Source organism: Brassica napus, chromosome C9 (assembly GCF_020379485.1).
Source record: "Brassica napus cultivar Da-Ae chromosome C9, Da-Ae, whole genome shotgun sequence".
NCBI lineage: Eukaryota > Viridiplantae > Streptophyta > Magnoliopsida > Brassicales > Brassicaceae > Brassica > Brassica napus.
The window spans coordinates 41,318,260-41,342,765 of NC_063452.1; the positions used below are offsets into that span (position 1 = coordinate 41,318,260).

The following is a 24,506-nucleotide window of genomic DNA, read 5'->3' on the forward strand; positions in this document are numbered from 1 at the left end:
AGCATTTGGTTGCTTCAGTATGAAATATTAACCCGGTATTCTTCGTTATAGTATAAAGATAATCTTCCACTCGTGCTATTTTTATCCACCGTAACCAGATTATCAAAACCGAAGTGCGATTGAAATCCCTAAACAAAAACAAAATCATATTTTGTTTCTGACTAAAATAACTTTTTCAACAACTTTAAAATACCTACAATAATAACTTATCTTATACATTATAATTAGATTTATTTTGGTCAACCATTATAGCTAAATTTTGATTTGTGTTTTAATTATTCGTATAGAAAAATATTTTGATTAAAACAATATTTATTTATAGTTTCTAGTTGATTTTTTTTTTGTGTTGTTTGCAATAAATAAATTTAATTTTGTTTAAGAAAAAATGTTGAGTTTAAAAATATAGCAAGCTCAGCTTGTTAGATTCTTATAACCTATTGTGATATTCATATGTTAGAGTTTAATCAAACATTTATTAAATAGACAAGTATTTTTTATGCATCCAATAATACAATTATTTTGATAACAGTTTCATTTTGTTAATCAAGAATCAAATAAATATTTTTAATTATTCAATAGCAATTTTAATTTTAAACAATTAATTTTCAAAAAAATATTTAAAAGTTTATAAGATTTTTTACAAGAAAATGAGATATATTTTCTAAAAGTAAAACAAAAATATATTTAAAGATATATAAATAAATTTATTAAAAAGAGAAATAACATTATTTTCCTACTAAAAATTGAAAATTCCAAAGACAATTTCATAAATAACACATACTATAAAAATCAAAACAATGTTTTTATTTCAGTAAAGATTGGTTGTAAATTCACAGATAATTTTTAATTGAGCTGTATATATTATCTACGATTATTTATACAAATCTTATCCTTCGCGTCTTTAAAATGTAAGCTAAATTACCAGAGGTCATTAGTTTAACTAGAAAAAACTTTAACCATTGTGTAAAAGGTCCTCTGTTCGAAGTGGGATGAAACTATTATTATATGCTGGGTCTGGAAGGGATTAGGACTATCATGTGGTAGTTAATTTATAGAGTATTTAGCTCTCATATACCTAAAATAAACCATAATTAAGAGAATACTATTTCACTGTAGTTAACACTGTTGACAATATGATAATCCAATTATACCCTCCCACTCACGTTCTCTTTTCTCTCTCTCCTATCTCTGTAAATTTTTCAATAATGATTTTCCTTCTTTTTCTAATTTCTTCAGCCGTAAACAAGATTTAAATGATGTTGCCTTGTGTATTCTCTCCTCCGCTGTTATCATTGTCTCCTGCACTTCAAAAAACAGCAGATTAAGTCCAACACGGAGACTGAAAGAAATTCCATGGCATGTGATAGAGAGATATCTTGATTCAAAAGTTGGTAAAAGAACTAAACATATTGGTCAAGCATATAGTTAGAGAAAGAGTACTTGTAGCTAATATGTAACAAATTAGCTTTGCTGTTTACTGATAAATATATGGTTAGTTGCTACAAACTTGGTTTGTGTGCTGATACATGTTTTCTTATATGTTACCAAACTGTGGTAACGCTAATTGATAAAGGATTGGTTAAATTTTACAAAGTATTAGTTGATATATGTTTAGTTACATGTTACAAAGCATGTTGTCGTTTTTTTAAAAGTGACTGGTAAAATATGAAAATAGTTTTTGTTAACTAACACATGATATGTTAAATACTACAAAATACGTTAGCGGGATAAACTAATAATTTACTGCTAACATTATATTTACATGGTAGATAACATATTAGATTGATATGAATAATTACTACTATGTATGCTATTGATTCGTTTACGTTTTACATATAAGTATAACCTCTAACAAAACATGTATCAGTTGATATATTATCTGGAAGCATACTTTTGGATTGGCAAATTATCAACTAACAATTCATATAACACTTTACGATAAAGTTTAACACTTAACATTATTGGTTAACGTACTAGTCATTTACGTCAAGTTACGAATCATATTGTGCATCTGTTTCCTTAGAACTAGCATCCTTGGAACTAGCACCAGATTGTAAATTCCCTAAGGTCCTCTAATCAGTTGATATCCATAAGTTCTCCTTTAATTTTCAATATTGGAAGCATAATGGAGAGGTGCACCCAGTGTTTGACGGACGCTTTTCGACAGTGGGGACGATGAATTGATAAGAAAGAACTTGGTGTATGATTGGCAACGAAACGGTATTGGAAAATTCAGAATAAAATTGATGAATTAGATTTGAGAAGAAGCTATCAGAGTTGATGAAAGAATAGAGAAGATATAGTAAGATGAAAAAGATAAATAATGGAGAAGATGATGAAGACTTCTCTTTCTTATTCTTATGTGTCTAATTAAAAAGGGTCAAATAGTCAGTTTATGTCAATTTTGCTACAGAGAATTTGAGTTTACAGCTATTAGGGTAGTTTCCTAATTTTGTCTTAAGTTAGGCATATTGAGCAAATTGACTCTAATTTATAATATAACTGCATTTAAATGGTAAGAAATGTGTTTTTAACATCGAAATTTATTTTTAAAAATATTATAATATATGTGTGATCGAAAAATTCAAACCTATGTTGTCACCACGTTTACCAAACCAATTATGTTAATTTAAATCACTACGGCTACTACGGCGGCCACCTTTATCACCACTGCATTATTAAATACCAAAACAAAGCACCCGCGATGAAGAGTCTAAATCCAAGTTTAGCTTTTCAATTCTAACGGTATGCGGCCGTGAAGGCTCTTAGACTCTAAAATTTGATGATGTCCATAAAAACTAGAACTCTAAGAATTTGACTTTAAATTTTGAGAACCAATACTTTATGACCAACTTGATCGTAATCACTAATCAGAGTTTATATAATTAGATCTGAGATCTCAAGAGTATATATAAATCGTTACATATATTACCTTATCTATTAAAATAAAAGTCAAAACTTTTTTCTTGTGTGATTTTTTAAATTGGACCATTTCCTAGATATTTATTTTAATGAATTTTATGTATGCATAATAATATCAAAACAATAACTGTGATTGCATTTTAGTCTTTTCTTTCCCAAAACAACTAATTAAAAGTATTGTTAATGAAATCTTTTCCTGATTTCTTTCCTAAGCATGTCTTTTTCTTGTTTTTATTTTATTTTAAGTGTGATATTTAGTTTTGTTTATTTAATTGTAGTTAAAATATAACCATGATTTTAATTGAAAAGAAGAATTATGTTTTTAAATTTCAATTATCATAAACTATTGTTAGAAGTTAAAATTTATTTTTGATTTATAAACAAATATTTAAAATTATATAAAATTATATGGTGGTGATAATAACAATTTAACTGATTAATTTCAAAAAAAAAATTTACAAAAAAAAAATTTGTTAGAAAGATCCGTTTCTATTTCAAATTAAATATATATATATATATATATATATATATATATATATATATATATATATATATATATATATATATTATTGAACTTAGTCTATTTCACAAAATTTCTCAAATAATATTTTTAGTACTAAATTATTTTTGAGTATAATGTATTATAGTTTCTTTATAAAAATTAGTTATTGTTGTTTTCTATTATATAGGTCCATTTTAATTTACTTCCATATCAATTTCAACTTAAGAAATAAAATTAAAAAATTATGTAAAGTAGTATTGTTAATAATGTTTTAAAAATAAAATTTGTTACAAAATACACAATTTATCAAATTTATTGTAATAATATATAAGGCACATAAGCATAAGCATTATTGAGTTATATAATATATAACACTAAATTCCATTAAGTTATTGATAAATTATGTTATATAAACTAAAATATTATAGTATATAAAGGATCGAGTTTCAAATTAAAATTCACCATTGATAAACTTAAACTGTTTTTCTTTGTTCTGATAAAAAAAATTTGGTAAATTTGTTAAGATATTATTACCAATTTTCAAGTTTTTTTACAGAAGTACAGAGGACACAATAGGCAGAATAATTGAAATGCAACTAAATAGAAGACCTCTAACCTAGTCAATATAGGGACCGACACAACAAGGATAACTGCTAATCAGCCGATTCATCAAAATCAGAACAAAATATTTGCCGCAAAAGGAGGAACATAGTTAATTCGAGAGACATAACCCGGTAGAAATTGGCTTGCCCGATGATCCGCTCTTTTTGAACCCTTTTGCCGCTTGACCTTTAATCTACTATGGGACAAAAGGATGAAAAAAAATCTGGCACCACCTAAAGTAATATCCCATAGGACAAGGGAGTGGTTAATGACAATTTGACCCATTAATGAAATCAATATGAACCCTTGGATCAGAATTCTATGGGATATAACGTGAACCGTCGGATCATTAGAAGAAAATGGATCAATATTTACAAGAATGTCATTAATGAAATTCACCCTTAAGCCGTCGGATCTTATGTCTTTGTTTTAATCTTGGCCTTCGGATCTCACATCCAAACCCTTCTCTCTCGTCTGGGTCTCACAGATGCATTAATCCTTTTTCTTCTTCTTCATTTCTCCTACAACCATACTCAACTACCACGAAAATTCATTATCCTCACCAACAAAAGCTTTCTTCTTCAACTCTTCATCCACAAACCTTCACCTCTGTTTTTTGGGGTCTTTCGACATGTTAGGACGCCGTGAAACAGTTCATGTACGTCGTCCTTAGTTCTGAAATCGGTTGATAAGTGTAAACTCTCTCCTTCTCTCTCTCTTCTATTTCTCTCTCTCTTTTTATTGTTGTTTGTTTCAGTTTAGTCATATAAAATGTGTGTTAACCATATGAGTCAGATTATAAAGTTTAATATAATTTGGTTAAAGTATGAAGCATGATATTGTAGAATAAATCGTTTCTGTCTATGGTACAATAGGTACAACTCTAGTAAAATTGAAAGTAGTAAAACTGGCAGAACTAGTATTACTGATATTGTTCATACTAAACATACCACTAGTAAACCTGGTAAAACTTGGAGTAACACATTGAATACATAGTATTGGTACCACTCGTATAACTTATAGTAGTCATGTGCAAAGTTAACATAGTATAACTGGTCTTACTAGTATAACTGATAACTACAGTTACATGTAAACTAGTCTAATGATAATATTAGTGTAACTGATATTATTGTAACCGTAGAACTGGTATAACTGAACTAACTAATAAATGATAATGTTGGTTTTTAGTCATTTTCAGGAACTATGGATAGTAATGGGTCTGTGGTGATACATTTTGAACATGGTGAAGAGCAACATATTTCTACACTAGTGATGAAAGGAAGATATGAGGTGATTACTTATTCTCAGTTGGTTGATAGAATAGCCAAGAAAATGAAGATCGATGTAGTTGGGACGAAGCTTCAGCTGAGTTACTTTCCGCTGGTATTGAATAATAAGAGGCCTTGTTATATCTTGGATGATAAAGATGTTTTAGGATATTTAATGAAGGTAGATAAGAAAAACCGACGTAGTGTCTTGCATGTGGAGCTTAAGGAAATCGTCTCAGAAAATCAGAGTAACGAGATGTTTTCTATGAATGAGGAAAATCTGAATGATGCCAGAGCTAATGATGGCATGGTTGGAGTTGGAGAGTTGGAAATTATTCCTCATATTCAGGAGGATGAGTTTGAGCATGAGAAAATCAGTGAAGAGGGTGATGAAATGTATGATAGGGAGGAGTTGCCGGCTGTTACAGCAGCTGAACCTCATGTTGTCAATTCAGAGTGGGATGATGGCATTGATATGAGTTTGCATCAACAATTTGCGACTAGAGAAGAAGTGAGGGATTTAGTGGACAAAGGTGTGCATTCCAATTGTTTTGAGGTTGATATAAAGAAGTCGAATCCTCGGGTTTACATATTTAAATGTCGTGAGGCTGGATGCAGATGGTATTTACGAGCTGCAAAGCTGAAGAACTCTGATTTTTTCTCTATCAGAACGTATAGAAAGATGCATACGTGCTCTCGTGGAGATGCAAGTGTCATGAAGACGAAGAAAAGAGGCAGACCAAGCTTGGTCGCATCAGTGGTGCACTCTGATTATCCCGGCAAATACAAGACTCCGGATCCAAAGACTCTCATAGATTTGGTGCAGAACAGACTGGGTGTTAAGGTTTCATATTCTACGGCTTTGAGAGGGAAAAATAAAGCTTTGAGTGATTTGCGTGGTAACCCGGAGGAGAATTTTGCTAGGCCGCCATCTTACTTGTACATGTTACAAAGGATGAATCCTGATACCTTACACGATTAGAAGTGGATGAGAAGAACCAGTTTAAGTATATGTTCTTTGCGCTCGGAGCTTGCATCGAAGGGTTCAAGGCAATGAGGCAAGTGATAATAATGGATGGAACTCACCTGAAGGTTGTGTACAAAGGAGTGCTTCGCATTGCGACTGCTCAGGATCCAGATCATCATCATTATCCCCTTGCTTTTGCGGTAGTAGATGGTGAAAAAAATGCAAGCTGGGAGTGGTTTTTGACTATATTAAAAACTTTGATACCAGATGATCATCAGCTTGTATTTTGTACTGATAGAAACCAAAGCATCATCAAGAAAGTACACGAGGTATACCCATTGGCGATCCATGGATATTGCAATTATCACTTGTCTAATAATGTCAGCGGAGCTTGCAGCAATGTTAACAAGAAAGGGGTTGCCAAAAAAATTAGAAATATTGCTGGTATTTACAGTGAGGTGGAGTTCCGAAAATACTACAGCGATTTCAGGAAAATGTATCCTCAAGCGGCCGAGTATCTAGATGACAGTGTTCATGAGACCAAATGGGCAAGATGTAAATTTCCGGGAGAAAGGTACAACATAGACACAACCAACACTGTTGAATCTATCAATGATGTTTTAAAGGAACCAAGGAAATATGCGTTGTGGCCAATGCTTGATGTGATTGTGGAAAAGAAAACATAATGGTTCAACAAATACCGTCTATTATCTCTACGCGTACCAGAGAGGCAGATACTAATCCCACATGTCCTTGGGATATTGCATCACATATATCCTACGGCTAAAAAGCTGAAGGTGACCGAGTTAAATACATTTGAAGGTCACTACAATGTGCTTGGCGAAGATGGTCATGGTTATTTGGTTGATTTGAGCAACAGAACATGCTATTGTAGGTATTTTGATATTGATCGGTATCCTTGTGTGCATGCACTTGCTGCCATCATGGCGCGTGGAGAAATGGCTGAACATTATTGTTCTAGGTATTACTGGATGGAGCAGTGGACTTTGGCATATTACAGGACAATATATCTAGTGCCTCATCATTCAACATGAGAAAGTTCTGAAATTCCTGAGGAAACCCGATCTCAGGTTGTCTTCCCTCCGTATGTGGAGAAAAAAAAAAGAAAGACTACAAGTTACTACATTCCCATCTGCCGGAGAATATCAGAGGAAGAGAAAGAAGAAGTTTCCACCATTGATTGGTGAAAACAAAGAAAGTGGCAGTGATGGCAGTGGCAGTGATAGCAATAGCAGTGGTAGTGACATCAGTGACAGCAGTGGCAGCGAGGGAAATGGGGACGAAGGAGGTGACAACGAAGGAAATGATGAATGAGTCTTACTTGTTAACTTGTTATGGAACTCGCTTATGTGTTGTGGAACTTATTTATGTGTTGTAGAATTTATTTATGCGTTGTGTTGTTTCAATCAGATAATACAGGTGCAACATGGTAAAACTTCATAAAACATAACACTCATATATGTGTTGTCATACTGGTACAACTAGTAAAACTAAAATAGGTTCGACTGGTATAACTAGTACAACTATGTCTAGTTTACTAAAATAGGTTCTACTGGTATAACTAGTACAACTATGCAGGTTCTGAAATTTAAATATTCTTTTGGGCTTTCCATATTAATAAAACAATCAAATAGTCTAATTTTAAAGTGTTTGGATGGGTTTCTTTGTGTTTTGTATTGGCTTTTTTGTTTTTTGGATTTCTAATTCCATCACAAAAGTTTGCTTGATCTACCTTATACTTTTAAGGTTTGTTAACTTGTTTGTCCACATATTTTTTGTAAAACATATGTGATAAATATTTTAACAATAGTGATGATTTCATTGTATCCGGAAAAACACATGTAAACATAAATAAATGGTACAACTTAGATAATGGTATTTTTTCTTTGGTACAAGTAATATTTTCAGGTTTCACTGCCAAAGTACAACTCTGTACAAACTAGTATATCTGAATAACTAGTACAACATTGTGCAAGCCAGTATAACTAATAAACTAGTACAACTTTGTAGAAACCAGTATAACTAAATAACTAATACAACTTTATGTGCATAATGTGTTTCAGATAAGTGGATTCCTAGATAAGTCCTACACGTTTTAATTCAACACTAGTTGTACTAGTTTTTCTAGTTGTACTAATTTTATATTTTTTGGCATAGTTGATGCAGTTTTACTTGTTCTAGTTTCCCGTAAATGTAACCTGTTCAACCACCAAATCAATTACACACATACAAGTTTGGATTTAGGTTTTAAAACACACACACATACAAGTTTTAGGTTTTAAAACACACACATACAAGTTTGGATTTAGGTTTTAAAACAAACACATACAGGTTCCAAAAACAACAACATAGTTTAGCACTTTGCCAAATCAGTTTGGCGTAAAAGGAGACCTCAACAAATGAGAACGCTTGGGCACCCTCTTTGGCATCTCATCAACTCCAACCAAAGCTGCCTCCTCTAAAGCATCATCAACTCCAACCTCACCTTCCTTCTCTAAGGCATCATCAACTCTAACCTCACCTTCCTTCTCCAAAGCATCATCATCATCCACAACCTCATTTGTCTTGTCCGCAACAGCTTTTTCCGCAGCAGCCTTCTCAAATCTCACTGCAGTGTCTGCCATAATTTGAAGTGTAGATTGCTCATCTCCATCATCATCAAATCTCTCTTCAGTATCTACATTGAACAAAAATACATCCTGACTTAGATCATCATCATTAAAAAATATAATTTGAACTTATATGTTATCATGACTTACCTTGCATCAACTTCTCAGCCTCTGCCTCGATCTGTTTCTCACCATCTTTCTCACCATCCTTCTCAGCCTCTGCCTCAATCTGTTTCTCACCATCCTTCTCAGCCTCTGCCTCATCACCATCCTTCTCAGCCTCTGCCTCATCACCATCCTTTTCACCATTGTCCTCGCCCTCCTTATCAGCCTCATAATCATCCAAGCCCTACTTCTCAGCCTCTTCATCACCCTCCTTATCACCATGCTTCTCAGCCTCTTCATCACCCTCCTTATCACCATGCATCTCAGCCTCTTCATCACCATCCTTATCTCTTCTTCTGCCTCCTGAAGCATATCCGGTTTCAGCTTCACCAAACTGGAATGGCCAACTTTCTCTCTGAATCTTGTCTTGTTCCAACTCCTCTACTTTTGCTGCTAGAAGACGAATTGTTTCGTCTCTCAATGCAAATCCATCGTCCATTCTTTTGTTCAACTTCAACTATAATTCTCTTAAAACTCTCACGACCTGCCTCGCTCCCTGCCTCGCCCCCTACTTCAACTCCTGCCTCGCCTCCTGCCTCTCCCCCTGCCTTGCCTCCTGCCTCGCCCCCTGCCTCGCCCCCTTCCTCACCTCCTTCCTCACCTCCTGCTTGCTCTTGTTGCTCTCGGGTTCTCACATCCATCTCGAATAGATCCGGCCAGAAAATTTTACTCCCTGGTTCTAGTAGAATCTTGTTCCAACTGTCAACAACTCTGTATGGCGTATCTGAATCATCTATCAGCTCCAAGTCTTCATAAGTCCCTTCATCCATTATTTCATACAAAAGGTCTGCTTCATATCCTTGTGGTTCCAAAATATTGATAATCTCCTGAAATATGACCAACAACAAATTACACATTTAATTAACTATGAACTTGAAGAAAATGACATAAACAACACTTAAAAAAATTATAAGCTTTTACCTTTGTGTTTCCTAGCGTCCGATAAATCATGTCAAGTGGAAATCATGTTGTTCCGGTCTTCTTGAACTTCCATTTGCACATTCTTGGACAACCATCAAGACAGATTGGAACAGGCTCTCTGAATCTTTCTCTAAGGACAGGGATACATTCAAATGCTACTATCTGCACATCATTTCACACAATCACATTAGTTATATTATAACAAATATGCGTATGAAAAATACAATTCATATACCTCCAAAGGGTTGATAAACCCAGGAAATACCCATTGTGCCTTCTCTGGGATCCCATCACGAAACTGATCCCTCACATGAAAAATCTCCTTCATGCAATCATCAAATGTGTAACGGCCCCATGGAAATTCGGTGCAAAACTCCAGATCTTCTGCTGCTTGGAGAATGAAATACTCAATGAAGTATCCTCCTTTTGACCTTCCTCTTAAAACTCTAGCCCGAAAGTAAAGAACCGCCATCCTCAGATGATCGCCACTACCATCAAACTTCATCTTCTGAACTTTCTCTAAGACATCCGCTTCTGTCACTTGCAGACCCTTTTCCTTCCCATCTTTTGTCTTCTTCACCTTAAAATGCTTTCTCGCAAACTTCATGCTCCCTATGCTCGGATAGTTTTCTGGATATGAGTGGCAGTATAAACCAGAGAGGAGGTTATGTTCCCTGATGGAGTATCTAATTGGAACACCGTTTACCCCAAACCAAGCTTGTCGATCCTTTCCTGTATGCATAGTACGAAGTAGCAACATCCACAATCCCATCACTTTTCTTGTTGGGGTACAATCCATGTGGAATATATGCTTGAACTGAGGATGATCCTGAAACCAACTCTTCTCTGAGGCCTCAAACTTTTCAATCGTCTTCAGAAAATCGTGTTGATGGCACCTTGAGGAGAGCTTGAAACCATTTCCATAGTCGCTCGGTTTGAAGAAAAAACCAGCAGGTTTGTCAGCTTCTACGGTCATATCATCCCTCTCAACCTGAAAAACACAAACAAAATACACTGAATAAATAACTAAGTTATACAATACAAAATCACTTAGTTGTACCAGTTACACTAATTAAATTAAAAAAAATATTACTAGTTCTACCAGCAAGCCTAGTTATACAACGACAACACCATCTCATTAAATAGTTATACAAAATACTTCTCTAGTTATACCAGTCAGACTACGTATAAGAAGCGTAGTTATACCAGTTATATTACTTATAAAAAAGTGGTTTTACTAGTTATCGTGAATCTGTTTACCACATATTATTACCAGTTGCACAATTTTCACTCTTTTAGTTGTACTAGTAATTCAATACTCAGTTATACTAGTTAGACTAATTATACTTTTCATAGTTATACCATATATACCAGTTATATTAGTTATAAGAAGTGTGGTTGTACTAGTTATACTAGTTCCATTGATTCTGTTTTACAACATATTATTACCAGTTGAACTAGTTTCATCCTTTTAGTTGTACTAGTTATTCAATACTCAGGTGTATTAGATAAACTAATTATACTTTTGATAGTTGTACCAGTTATATTATTTATAAGAAGTGTGGTTGAACTAGTTATATTAGTTCCATTGATTATGTTTACAACATATTATTACCAATTGAACTAGTTTTATTCTTTTAGTCGTACTATGTTGGGGTCAAAATCGGTCACGATGGAATCAATGTCTGAAATTCCGTAAAAATCGGCATGAACGTTTTTACGAGAAACAAATCTTTGAAAAAGATTTATTTTTACGAAGAATCTTGCGGAGAAAACACATTCACGAAAAATCGGAGAAAAGCCCGAAAAAAGTTGCACGGTCGCTACGAAGCGACCGAGCGCACGTCCCGCTCGGTCGCTACGTAGAGACCGAGCTAGAGCCAAGCTCGGTCGCTACGTAGCGATCGAGCGTCCGTTCCGCTCGGTCTCTACGTAGCGACCGAGCGGGACGTGCGCTCGGTCGCTTCGTAGCGACCGAGCGTCCGTTCCGCTCTGTCGCTACGTAGAGCCAAGCTCGGTCGCTACGTAGCGATCGAGCGTCCGTTCCGCTCGGTCGCTACGTAGCGATCGAGCGTCCGTTCTGTTCGGTCGCTACGTAGCGACCGAGATAGAGACCGAGCGTCCGTTCTGCTTGGTCGCTACGTAGCAACCGAGCTCTTCCGAAACGTCGATACGACATTAGTCCATGCATTCTCGTCTACCCTTCGATGCTATCTCCCAAAGACCGTAGCGAACCCATTTCATGTTTCCCGCCATTCTAAGTCAGAAGACGCCCCAAAGGGACCTAAGACATGACTCGAGGCCCAACTTACGATTTCTTAACCAACAGCCCGTAAGCCGCATGACAGTTTACGCTTGGTTCGCAAGGAAAGATAAATGTCAAGTTTCCGCGGATAAATACGAAATTTTAAAGATAATTACGAAGATCGGAAAAAATGGAATATCTCCATTTTTATGCTATGACGGCTTAAGGGCAGAAGAGGAAAAGCGTAAACCGACCTAAGAGCCAGTATATAAGGAGTCCTAGGCGAGAGGCATGAAAGGAGAACTTTTTCAGAGCAAACTTATCACTTAGAGCAATTAGGCAACTTTCCGTTTTTTGTTATTTGGAGCTGCGACTCAACTAGGTTTTGCAGTCTTAGGTTGTTAGAACTAGGAATCTCGCCGACAGCTCTCATAGCTGAGGCTTCTACCTTCTTGTAACGCTCATACGCGAATTCGGAATAAAACTCCTTTTGCTCTCTTTTTACTATTTTTGTACTTTGTCGTTGATATCTCGTGTTCTGATTGCTTAGCGTGTGGTATTAACAAATCTCCGGGACCTTTGGGAAATTAGGGTTTTCCTAGTTTCCTAATTTAAACGGAAATCGACAGTATGAATTTTGGTTCCCACAGTTTGGCGCTAGAATGAGGGGGGGGGGGGTACGGATCAATCTAACTCTCAACCACAAAACGCTTGATCAAAACAATGTCTGGAAATACGAAAGACAAAATCGCAGTTCGCAACAACGCTGGTAAGACAACCCCAGCCGCCACTACGCCTATGGCCAACGCTTGCGCAAACGTCATAGTGCCTAAAAAAAATCGAAAGAACCTAGCCGCGACTTTTCGCCAACAGGAAGTGCTACGAAACGAGCTTGCGATTTCTCTTTCTAAACATAAAGGAAAATGATAAATTTTATCAAATCCCGTAAGTTTGGCTCATTTCCGAGCTAAAGAAGTTTCAATGCGTAAGGGTTTTACCAAAACATGTTTTCCGAAAACCTTTCGGAAGGGTAAAAATTGTTCTCCCAAAAACCGCAGAAAACCCCTAGGTTAATCGCGGAAAAAGGAAGCGCGGCAAATCGATCACACAGCTCGGTCGCTACGTAGCGATCGAGCTCTAGCCAAGCTCGGTTGCTACGTAGTGACCGAGCACGCACAAGGCTCGGTCGCTACGTAGCGACCGAGCTCCAGCCAAGCTTGGTCGCTACGTAGCGACCGAGCACGCACACAGCACTGTTGCTATGTAGCGACCGAGTACGCACACAGCTCGGTCGCTACGTAGCGACCGAGCACGCACACAGCTCGGTCGCTACGTAGCGACCGAGCACTCACACAGCTCGGTCGCTACGTAGCGACCGAGCACGCACACAGCTCGGTCGCTACGTAGCGACCGAGCACTCACACAGCTCGGTCACTAGGTAGCGACCGAGCACACACACAGCTCGGTCGCTACGTAGCGACCGAGCACGCACACGGCTCGGTCGCTACGTAACGACCGAGCTCAAGCCAACTCTCCACTCACTACGTAGCGACCTGTAAGGCCTCAGAAAGGTCCTCCTTTGCGTTCTCGTTTGAATCCTCATCGAAACGCTTTTCGTTTCGTCTCAATCGGAGTTTCCGTTGAGATTTTTCGACGAAAACAAGTAGGAATCTTCTTGGCTTGCTTCCACTCGCTACGTAGCGACCTGTCAGACCTTAACTCACTACATAGTGACCTGTCAGGACTCAGAAAGGTCCTCCTTTGGGTTCGCTTTTGAATCCTCATCGAAACGCTTTTCGTTTCGTCTCAATCAGAGTTTCCGTTGAGATTTTACGACGAAAACAAGTTGGACTCTTCTTGGCTTGCTTCCACTCTCTACGTAGCGACCTGTCAGACCTTCACTCACTACATAGCGACCTGTCAGGCCTCAGAAAGGTCCTCCTTTAGGTTCTCTTTTGAATCTTCATCGAAACAATTTTCGTTTCGTCTCAATCGGAATTTCCGTTGAGATTTTACGACGAAAACAAGTAAGACTCGTCTAAACTCCTTTGCTTGCTCCTACTCGCCCTTATCTCCACCTTTGTGTTCTCCTTCAAATCTCGATCGAAACGTCTCTTGTTTCGTCTTGATTTGAGTTACCATTGAAACTTTATAATAAAAAAAAACCCGCAAAGAGTTGTTTTCTCGCATGGATTCAGATTAATCGTATAAAACGGCAACGAATAAATTAACACCTTAGCCGCCTCAACTATACGATTACATTGAACCTTTTTATAAAAATTGACGTCGTATCTAAGGAGAAGATAACAGTCAAGTTCGGAAGATAAATGTCAAGTTTCAAAGATAAACACCAATATCGGAAATGGCGAACATACACGAGAAGAGGAAGGGGAAAAGAGCAAGCAAAACTGAGAAGAGACAAAACTGCATCTTCGAGAGAACTAAGGTATTTCCGACTTGAAATTTTTGAAATCAGACTTGGAATTTTCGTAGGAAATTACTAAGAAATAAAAACGCCTTTGAGATGCCATAGAACTTTAGGGAACGTAAAACCTAGGTGGATAGTCTAGCGAATTAAGTCTTAAGCGATTTTTCCTGTCTCGATATATTGTTCCATAACTGTTCATCCAGATCTTGCAAACCGATCTAAACTCTCCGAAAATCGAGAAACGATCGCCACGCATATCAAGCACGCTTCCTAAAGAGAGAAAAAACTAGAGACATGAACGTCGTCTTAAAACAGATTCGTTTCTGGCAATTTTCTCGGAACCGACATATTCCAAGTCGTAAACGTGGAAACAACCAAATCACAGTCCAAACGTCGTCTTTAAATCGTCCCGAATTATCGATCATTCCAAACCTCAGAAGAAGAAACGTACACAACCCTTCAAAGTATAGGTTCAACCGTTTTCTTTCGTAAAAAAAAAAAGAGGGGGGAGTAGGTACGTACACTATACTCGTATACTCCCAAACTTCAAAAACTTCTGCAAATCGTCAAGAAAACGATTTTGTCAAAACAAATCGTCCAGACTAGGCAAACGACAATCTAATATTCGTCTAAACGCTAGCAACATATCCAGACGATCATGAACATAAATCTCAAAGACTATACATCATTTCTTGTCGCAATCATGCGTGCAGAAAACCTGTACCAATATCAAACTAAACTCGACGATTAGCCAAAGTATTGAAGCCCTTTCCGGCTTTAGAAAGCCAGTTTCGTTTAAATTTTTTTACGAGAAATCTTCAATCACCAAAGCATTTCTTTCAGTTTCCGTTGTACCAAGTGAGTCACGAAAAAGCGTCGAAAACATTTGCGATGAAGAAAACTCGAGAATAGATGTAGCATCGTGCACATTAAAAGGAACACTTTCCTCCCGATGGTTAGCTACACCCACCTCTGGTTGACCAATTCGTTCCAGAAACGAATGTGTCATGAGAATCCTCTCAGAAAACCTATGAAAAACTTTCTGCGACTAGATCATAATGAAATATGCTTCGGTAACACTCCATGAGTAACTCCAAGCAGCTTTCACCTAAGATCGAAATCACAGCGGAAACGTTTCTCGTAAAACCCGCAGAAACAACGCTACTTTGACATATGTATACATATCACCGATTTAGAAACTTCGTAAAACCGGTCCCCATTACTTACGCGAAAAATCCTTCGTACAATCAGACCAAGTCTTACGAAGAAACTTTCTAAAGTTAACATAACAGGCTTTATAAAGAAGTATGTTTTGTATAGCAAACGCAAACTTGTAAATCTGATTTTCGATGATCAATCTAAATTTTATCTCTTCGCATTACGATCTAATAGATCTCATTTTTTAGCCCTGCGGCTCGCTGGCTTCTGCCTTTCTTTTCCCTCGGTCACATCCGAGAAGGCAGTCATCCCGCCGCTGATTCCACACTGGTTATTTAGCAAACCTCTTGCGTTTCGTCTTCCGCAGACAAAAAAAAAAAAAAAAAAAAACTCTATCTTCATAAGACTATAGGTCACATTATACGAAATATTCGTCGTATAACTGAAACCTAGAGCGGAGAATCGTTTTCTACGACTTTCGGCCATATTAGCATGGATAACCCCGGCAAACTTCGCCTATCGATCTCGACAAGCACTCTTTGGCCCTCGGTCAATTACGCCTTCCACTAAAAGTCCAAACCAATATTTGCCATCCCCTTTAAGGACGATCGTAAACTAACATGACCTTAAATGTTAAAGTACCATGGTCTAATCCTTGACCTACAACATCCTTGGCTATCTGAGTGAACACATCCCTCACACTAAGCCAAACTATTTGAGAAACCATCGCTCCATCACTTAACGGCTAAGCGACAATCTACGATTTGTCTAAAAACGTTGTGTGACTATTAAGAGAATAATTATCGTATAGCCCACAGACGGAAGTCATATGATAATACGCTCCACAATTCACTTTAAGTCCGCAACGTTTTACCCATAATACGCGGCATGTAAGGAAAAATTTGTAACAAAGCTTCTAGAGCTATACGAAACATCCTAAAAAATGCACGAAATAGATCTCGGAAGGCCAACACTTCACAAAGCACTATGAAGGAAAACGCTTCTTCCCATGGACAAATTTACGCGACACCTCAGTCCTAACTCCTCGATCGCAAATCAAATTATTAGCATCCAAACAGGAACAACAATTTTCGCTGCGAACATCCGTAGTCAAACAAGAACGTTTCTCAAACGCAGGGCTAAGACTAAACCCTTGCAACATCGCGAAACATCTTCAAGCCCGCGAACATTTCAAGCACGAAACGCGGCATACGAAAAAATAACAAATCTTCAGCCTCGCGAGACGTCGCAGACGCCTGAAGATTCGTTCTTCGACGAAATTTCCTTCCTCGATAAATATACTTTCTTGGAAGACCAAACAGTCATACGCACTAACATCTTCTCAAAACATATCCTTCGCGAAGACTCGAAACGGTATTTTTTACCATTAAATTTGTTGCTGATCACAACAAACTCTTAACATCCTAAACAGACTTAGCCATCTCATGGAGATGACTCTCGTACATCCGACACAAGGATAATAGTGCTATAAAAGAAACCCAAAATTTTTGGTCAGCACTTCCAGGAGGCTTAAAAATTGTCCTTGGAGAGATGCTCGGTTCCAACCATACAAGTCGTATAAGCCGAGAACCTATCGCGGACTTTAAATCGGTATGGAATCAGGATAAAACTGAAACGGGATACGTAAGTCGAATTATTCATCGCACCCTCTAAAACCAGAAGTAAACCTAAGTCTTGCCCTAAACCCAGCGCACTGGTCTCTAACATCTCTAGACATAAAATCAAAAACCTTGATACGAGATCCCAAAATTTGTCTCTTTGCCAATATTCGAGCGTCTTCAGAAATCCTGCAAGTTTACACACTGAAGAAAACTCTCGAAACAGATCACAGATATAGCAGTTCACACAGAGTTAGATTACGAGATGACAACTCGTAGTCATCCTTCTACACCCATATAAAATGCCATCGGCAGCAACACGCCTGATAACCTCTACATAAAAACTAGACCGTAAAGGTCTCCTGGAAAACAAGTCATAAGAACCTTAACTCCACGACGAACTACGAAAGGCTTGATCCCTTCAACAAGGGTACGTAGGCAGCCGTCATAAGGCTCAGCCCCAATCTTATCGCGTTCTAGAGCGAGAAGACAACTTACCACGGACTTTTTCGACCATTAATTCCGCCTAACTCACCTAACTTTCCTAACTTGCCAAGCCACTCGCTAGAACCTCACGCTATAAGCTCATGGTTCTAACGAGCTAGGGGGCTAACTGTTGGGGTCAAAATCGGTCACGACGGAATCAATGTCTGAAAGTCCGTAAAAATCGACATGAACGTTTTTACGAAAAACAAATCTTCAAAAAAGATTTATTTTTACGAAGAATCTTGCGGAGAAAACACATTCACGAAAAATCGGAGAAAAGCCTGAAAAAGGTCGCTCGGTCGCTTCGTAGAAAAGCCTGTAAACACATTCACGTAGCGACCGAGCTTGAGCCAAGATCGGTCGCTACGTAGCGACCGAGCGTCCGTTCCGCTCGGTCGCTACGTAGCAACCGAGCTCTTCCGAAACGTCGATACGACATTAGTCCATGCATTCTCGTCTACCCTTCGATGCTATCTCCCAAAGACCGTAGCGAACCCATTTCATGTTTCCCGCCATTCTAAGTCATCGATCAAACTTTACTAAAAAACCACGGAAAGTTTGTTCTTTATCGAAAGAAGCCGTAATAAACGCTTCTAGTCAAAAGACGGCCCAAAGGGACCTAAGACATGACTCGAGGCCCAACTTACGATTTCTTAACCAACAGCTCGTAAGCCGCATGACGGTTTACGCTTGGTTCACAAGGAAAGATAAATGTCAAGTTTCCGCGGATAAATACGAAATTTTGAAGATAATTACGAAGATCGGAAAAAATGGAATATCTCCATTTTTATGCTATGACGGCTTAAGGGCAGAAGAGGAAAAGCGTAAACCGACCTAGGAGCCAGTATATAAGGAGTCCTAGGCGAGAGGCATGAAAAGAGAACTTTTTCAGAGCAAACTTATCACTTAGAGCAATTAGGCAACTTTCCGTTTTTTGTTATTTCGAGCTGCGACTCAACTAGGTTTTGCAGTCTTAGGTTGTTAGAACTAGGAATCTCGCCGACAGCTCTCATAGCCGAGGCTTCTACCTTGTTGTAACGCTCATACTCGAATTCGGAATAAAACTCCTTTTGCTCTCTTTTTACGATTTTTGTACTTTGTCGTTGATATCTCGTGTTCTGATTGCTTAGCGTGTGGTATTAACAGATCTCCGGGACCTCTGGAAAATTAGGGTTTTCTTAGTTTCCTAATTTAAACGGAAATCGACATTGCGAATTTCGGTTCCTACATACTAGTTACACTACGTATATAATTACTACATATTTCTTAGATCAACCCTATCATAAATAATTCTAAAACCATTTTAAATTGACTTGTTTACCGTTCTTGGCGTGTCATTATCAACGGCAACCTCGGGTGCGTTTGAATCTCTGTTGTTAGATCCAATCTCCTCACCGTTCTGGTCATCTACACGATGTGAAGGACTCTTTATGGAAGAGCCTGAGGTTACTCGAGGTTGTTGTGGATTCTAGGCCTCACTCACTGCATGAGTTGGTGTTGGCAATTTTTGTGGCTGACTCGGAATCAATGGGCGTGGTGTACCCTCGCTATCGCCCTGAGAAGGCAATTTTGCTGCTGGTGTGGGGGAATGAACGCCTTGATGTTCCGGTGGAGATGCTGCGGTTTCTCTCACACGGTTCTGAGCCCTCTTGGTTGGATTCGACGAGGACCCACCGTCCAGACCACTGTCTCGCTTCCTCTTCTTCTCTGTGGTCTCACTCCTCTTCGCCGCATCTCTCTTTTTCTTAACGGCGGCTCTCTTTTTTGCTGCCGATTATTTTCTTCTTTTCACGCCGGCGTTCTTCTTCTTCTCCGATGCTCTTGCTTTTTCTTTCTTCTCGGTGAGCCGAGTTTTTGGTGACATTGCACACACGAAATTGCAGATGGGGATTGTTGTTTTGAGATGATTGTGCTTGAATCTGAGTTTGATTAGAGATGAGAGTTTGAAATCGTGGTGGTTATGGGAGAGAGAGTTTGAAATCGTGAGTGGGGAAAGATGAAATTGGGAATTTAGGGTTTCCAAGTTGGATCGGGTCAGGTTAATGGTTTTCGGTGGTTGAGTTTGTAAATAAGTTGAAGTTTCTTGGTTACTTAATCTTTTTCCCCTATTTTCGATTTTTCTTTTTTTAATTTTTAAACAAAAATACATGTGGTCCATAATAGATTTTTTTGACCCTTTTATCCCTTCCCAGCATTTGATGAAAAAAAGCTGCAGCCAACACAATCAGACAGTAAAATCCGAGGCCAAGCATACATGCAAGCCAAAGCCGAGTCTTTATTGAGGAAGATGAACCGCCGAGAAGCGCCGCACCACCGCACCTGAAATCAAACAGACAGACACAACCAACACCACTCCACGAATAGCAGTCACGAGCAGGCCCTAGATGAAGCCCATGAGGCTGGCCAGAACCAAACGCGCCGCCACAGAACCGAGGACCCAGGATAACAAAGCCACAGATCCTTGGTCTCACGCGCCTCCATATCGGAGAACCCGAAGTAGATCTGCTCTGTCCTACCGGAAACGATGATTTCACCAGACAAACCACCGTGAGATCCAACTGACAGACCTTAAAGAACCAAGAAAGAGACAAGAGGCGTGATCGAGGAAACACTCCCTTAGACCATAGCCGCTTAGCTCTCCACCGGAACAGGCCCACGAGAGGAGCACACCCTCGCCGAGAAGGAGGATGAAGGGCATAAAAGAGAGACAGACTCCACTTCGACACCTAGATATGGACCCCAAACCTAAGCTTCCGCACCCACACCTGACCGAGAAACTTCAAACCCTCTAAATCTCCTAACCTCGCTGCGATTCCAAGACCAAACCAGCAGAGCCGCGGTGAAGGCCAAGCCACATGACAACAAACATATTGGCTGAGAGAGACAGAGAGAGAAAGAAGCGAGAAGAAGAAGAGAACACAGAACCTTTTCTGGCTGAGCCGACGGCGAAACACTGCATCGGCTACCTAGAAAATCAGATCTAGGGTTTTGTCTTCAAGAAAGAGCAGAGAAAAAAAGGAGATATAAGGTTATGCAACAAAATAACATTTGACATAATAGGTTTCGTGGTTCATATTTATTGGTGAGCTTAAGTATTTGTATCCCAAAGAAAATACATGATGATTTACACGGTGAAACACATGATGGCTTACGGTGAAACACATGATGGCTGTATTTGTATACTGCATATCCTTAGTCTATTTGACATGCATTTTCGAAATATAAAAGAATGAAAATCGTAAAATGTCCACATTATGGGCTTCGTATATTTGTCCACATTATCAAATGTAAATAATATTTTGAGATTTTCCGGAGTCAGCTTTACGCCGAAAGACAAAAAATATCTGAAAAAAGAAAAATACAAACAAAAAGCTCATATCTAGAAATTATTTCGGCTGAAGTAAGAAACTTCACCAGAGCTTCACAATCCTAATTTCAAACCTCTTTAGTCACTATTTTCATTTTGCATTAGTATTTCGTCTTTTCTTCCTGAAAATGGGGACTGAAAGAATCACCGAAGTTGCATAAACGTGAATGGAGAAACCTAATGCAAAAGAAAGATTTAGCCAAAATGTGTGTTTGTTGAAAAAGGGCAACAACATAATGCAACAAAAAGAGAGAGAGAGAGAGACTGATAATTATGCCGACTATTCTAAGTTTCCAACCAAATGAAGGGAAACAAAAGCTCTTCAGTTTCCGAGTCATACCAATAGCGTTTTTGCTGTTGCAATCAATTTCTCAAGAATCATTATCATCTACTTGTGTTGTTGTTGTTGCCCCACTCCCTGAACCTGCATTAGTTTCTTCTGGCCCTTTCGCTGTTTCTTCTCTACTTTCAAACAAGTTCGCCAAGAGCCCACCTTTTGATGAAGTAGCCTGATCAGGATTTGTTTCAGCTGCATTGGATGTAGCACTCATTTTCTTGTTGCCAAGCTCTAGCTGAAGCTCCTCTGGCACATCATCAACGAGAGAAACCGTTTTTCCCTCCATTCCACGAGTTTCAGCGTCTTTAGGAGATTCCTCGTCCTCAGTTAATCCGGATCGCTTAGTCTCATTCTGAAAGAGGTCAAGGCTTAGCGTAGAGCTAGATCCCGTGGCCTGCGTTGGATTCGTTTCAAGTGCTGGAAAATAAATCAACGAAAGTAATAGAACCTTTAGCATATGAATCTTTAAGTAAAGCAGTAGTCAATGTAACAGTTGTCTTACTTGCTCCACAGGCTTCAGATCTCAGGACGGTATGGTCATCTTTGGGTGCATCATCACTGGCAAACTGTGGCATCAGAGAGAGGGTTTGGCCTTCAGGTTCAGTGAGTTTATCCTCTGCAGAAGAGCCACCAACATCTTTCATCTCTGTATCAATAGCCTCAGAACCAACACCCTCATCGCTCATAGGATGAAAATCAGTTTGATTCCCAGCGTCTCTCTTGGACTGAGTGGTTGGAGTTTGTTGGTTTAGAGAAGGAACTTCTCTTGCATACATTTTAGCTTGGGGAAACAAATCAGTTGTTGGAGTAACTGGAGTGACTTTGCCAGGTAAGAAAACAATGCCTTTAAATTGCTTATCCGTGTCAGCGACCTTCACGTTGAGAAAATAGCCAGCCTCGAAAGAACCTTCAACCACACCAGAAACCATCTGACCTATCAGATTCTCATCAATGGCGGTAACAGGTGGGTTCAGTTGTTGGACTTCATCACTGCGAGGACGACCCCTTTTCCTCTTACTTGGAATAGAAGAGCTAGAGCCTTGATTCGTTTGGTCAAACCTCTCTGGATTATCCATGATCAAAGTCCCCTGGTGATAATAAGAAAAAAACATCTTATCTGATCATAGTTACCTCCACTAATAACAAGACTACAACTTTCACTTAAATACTACTGGTGAAGTAGTGATTGTGATTGCATTAAGATTAAGAATAGACTGATCTCAAAACGCAACATACAAACAAAGTTTTTGGTGGCCATGACAGATATATCATATATATACAAACGTAAATGTCAAATCCATAAAAAGAAAGAAAACTAGAGTTAATTTAAATCCAATAAAGAATCCATTCTTCTTCAACCATAGTCCATAGCAAGTTCCATTTCATGAAATTCAAAGATTGATAATCTAACACGAACAGAACAACGGCGCCAGATTCCAAAACATATCATCCAAGAAACGGAAACTTCCCCGGGAAAAATCAACACTTACGGCGACCTTATTTGCCGTAATCGGAGGGAAACAGTCACTGTTGCTTCGCCTTCCTCTGTACGAATCCGTAGATTCTCTCCTTCCTCTTGGTTCCTCTTTCTCCTCGCTTACCTTCCTCTAATCGAATGTGGAAACAAATTAATTTTATATTTATTTGAATTTTACCTTATATGGGCCGCCTCGAATTGTTTCTTTTTAAGCCCAGTTAACTCTATTCGCATGTGTTTTTTGAGAAGCATTGGTGGGTGTCGACTCAACGCAATATACAGCTTAGCTTTGGGCATATAGTGAACAAAAGAAAAGGACATTGATCTCTTATGGGACAAAGGATAAAAAAAAAAAAATTTTACAACTGCATATTTTAATCTATGGAGACAATTTTAAGTAATAGAATGGCCGTTCGTCGTAAAAAAAAAAAAAAATCTATGGGGGATAATAATTAGAAAACTACTATATTACCCTTAATGAAAGAGCAATAGAAGTCATTGAATCTTTTTCTCTCTATTTAAATCTGAACCGTCGGATCATAAGGAAAGAAGATAATATGATATTTACGAAAATGTCATTAATGAAGTATCAATCATGTCCATTAGTTCATCTTATCTATGATTTAATCTTGGCCACATGATTACATTCATATCTCTTTCTCTCTCTTTTCTTTTAATCTCAACCACATGATCATTTTTTCCTTCTTCAATTACAGCCACACGATCTTTCTTATTTCATTCTTTCATTTGACTAGGTAAAACTTGTATAACTCATACAACTTAACATATTAATTTTTTTTATAACTGATATATAAATGTTATAATCTATATAGAATATGTAGCTACTATAATTAACACGTCTAGTAAATCATATTTTTAACATATGAAATAAACAAACAAATATCCTAATTGGTATATGATGACAAAATTTCATTTGTTATTTGAGGTTTATTAACTACATTAGTCATATTATCATGATAAACAAACATCAAACATATATTTATAGAGCTATGAAGTAAAAATATTGGTACAATCCCTAAACCTAGACATATAAACAATTGATATACTTTTTTATTATATATTAGATGAGTATTACTGGTATAACTGGTACAACTTTCACATTTAAGAAATTGACAAAACTAAATTAGTATTCTATATGAGAAAAATAAATCAAATATCTTAGTTGGTATGTACTCATAAAGTTTCTCTTAATTTATTTGAAGTTTTGGAATTTTTTTTTGAAAATTATTACAGAACTCCGCAAGTTTACATGATCTACCTTATACTTTTAAGGTTTGTTAACATGTTTGTCCACTTAATTTTTGGAAAACATACATGAAATGTATTTTTACGAAATTGATGATTTCATTGTAACCGGGCAAAGACATTTAAACATAAATAAGTGGTACAA

The 24,506-nt window shown here is 37.9% G+C and overlaps 4 protein-coding genes across 7 annotated transcripts; 1 reads left to right on the forward strand and 3 right to left on the reverse strand.

The window, feature by feature from the left end:
- The first annotated feature begins 6,348 nt into the window (after window positions 1-6,348).
- Window positions 6,349-7,597, forward strand: LOC106417211. Its single transcript, XM_013858052.1, has 3 exons — window positions 6,349-6,836; window positions 7,158-7,244; window positions 7,354-7,597. Exons 1-3 carry the CDS (start codon window positions 6,349-6,351, stop codon window positions 7,595-7,597), a joined length of 819 nt encoding a protein of 272 aa, XP_013713506.1.
- Window positions 7,598-8,652: 1,055 nt separating this feature from the next.
- LOC111209745 (high mobility group nucleosome-binding domain-containing protein 5-like) lies at window positions 8,653-9,827 on the reverse strand. The gene is made up of 4 exons (XM_048768000.1): window positions 9,542-9,827; window positions 9,254-9,447; window positions 9,043-9,190; window positions 8,653-8,960 (listed from the first exon to the last, which is right to left on the reverse strand). Exons 1-4 carry the CDS (start codon window positions 9,825-9,827, stop codon window positions 8,653-8,655), a joined length of 936 nt encoding a protein of 311 aa, XP_048623957.1.
- LOC106417209 (uncharacterized protein At3g43530-like) lies at window positions 9,811-10,954 on the reverse strand. Its single transcript, XM_048767113.1, has 3 exons — window positions 10,214-10,954; window positions 9,979-10,140; window positions 9,811-9,884 (listed from the first exon to the last, which is right to left on the reverse strand). Exons 1-2 carry the CDS (start codon window positions 10,952-10,954, stop codon window positions 10,021-10,023), a joined length of 861 nt encoding a protein of 286 aa, XP_048623070.1. The 3' UTR covers window positions 9,811-9,884; window positions 9,979-10,020.
- Window positions 10,955-20,020: 9,066 nt separating this feature from the next.
- Window positions 20,021-23,353, reverse strand: LOC106418689. 4 transcript variants are annotated; one of them, XM_048767112.1, is made up of 4 exons: window positions 23,115-23,221; window positions 22,121-22,706; window positions 21,622-22,035; window positions 20,021-21,458 (listed from the first exon to the last, which is right to left on the reverse strand). In XM_048767112.1, the coding sequence occupies exons 2-3, from the start codon at window positions 22,692-22,694 to the stop codon at window positions 21,653-21,655; spliced, it is 957 nt and encodes a 318-aa protein (XP_048623069.1). In that variant the 5' UTR covers window positions 22,695-22,706; window positions 23,115-23,221; the 3' UTR covers window positions 20,021-21,458; window positions 21,622-21,652. The 4 variants fall into 4 exon arrangements, with proteins under 4 accessions (XP_048623069.1, XP_048623068.1, XP_048623067.1 ...); XM_013859438.3 differs by having other exon boundaries at window positions 21,151-21,458; window positions 23,109-23,353; XM_048767111.1 differs by having other exon boundaries at window positions 22,121-23,226.
- Window positions 23,354-24,506: the final 1,153 nt, after the last annotated feature.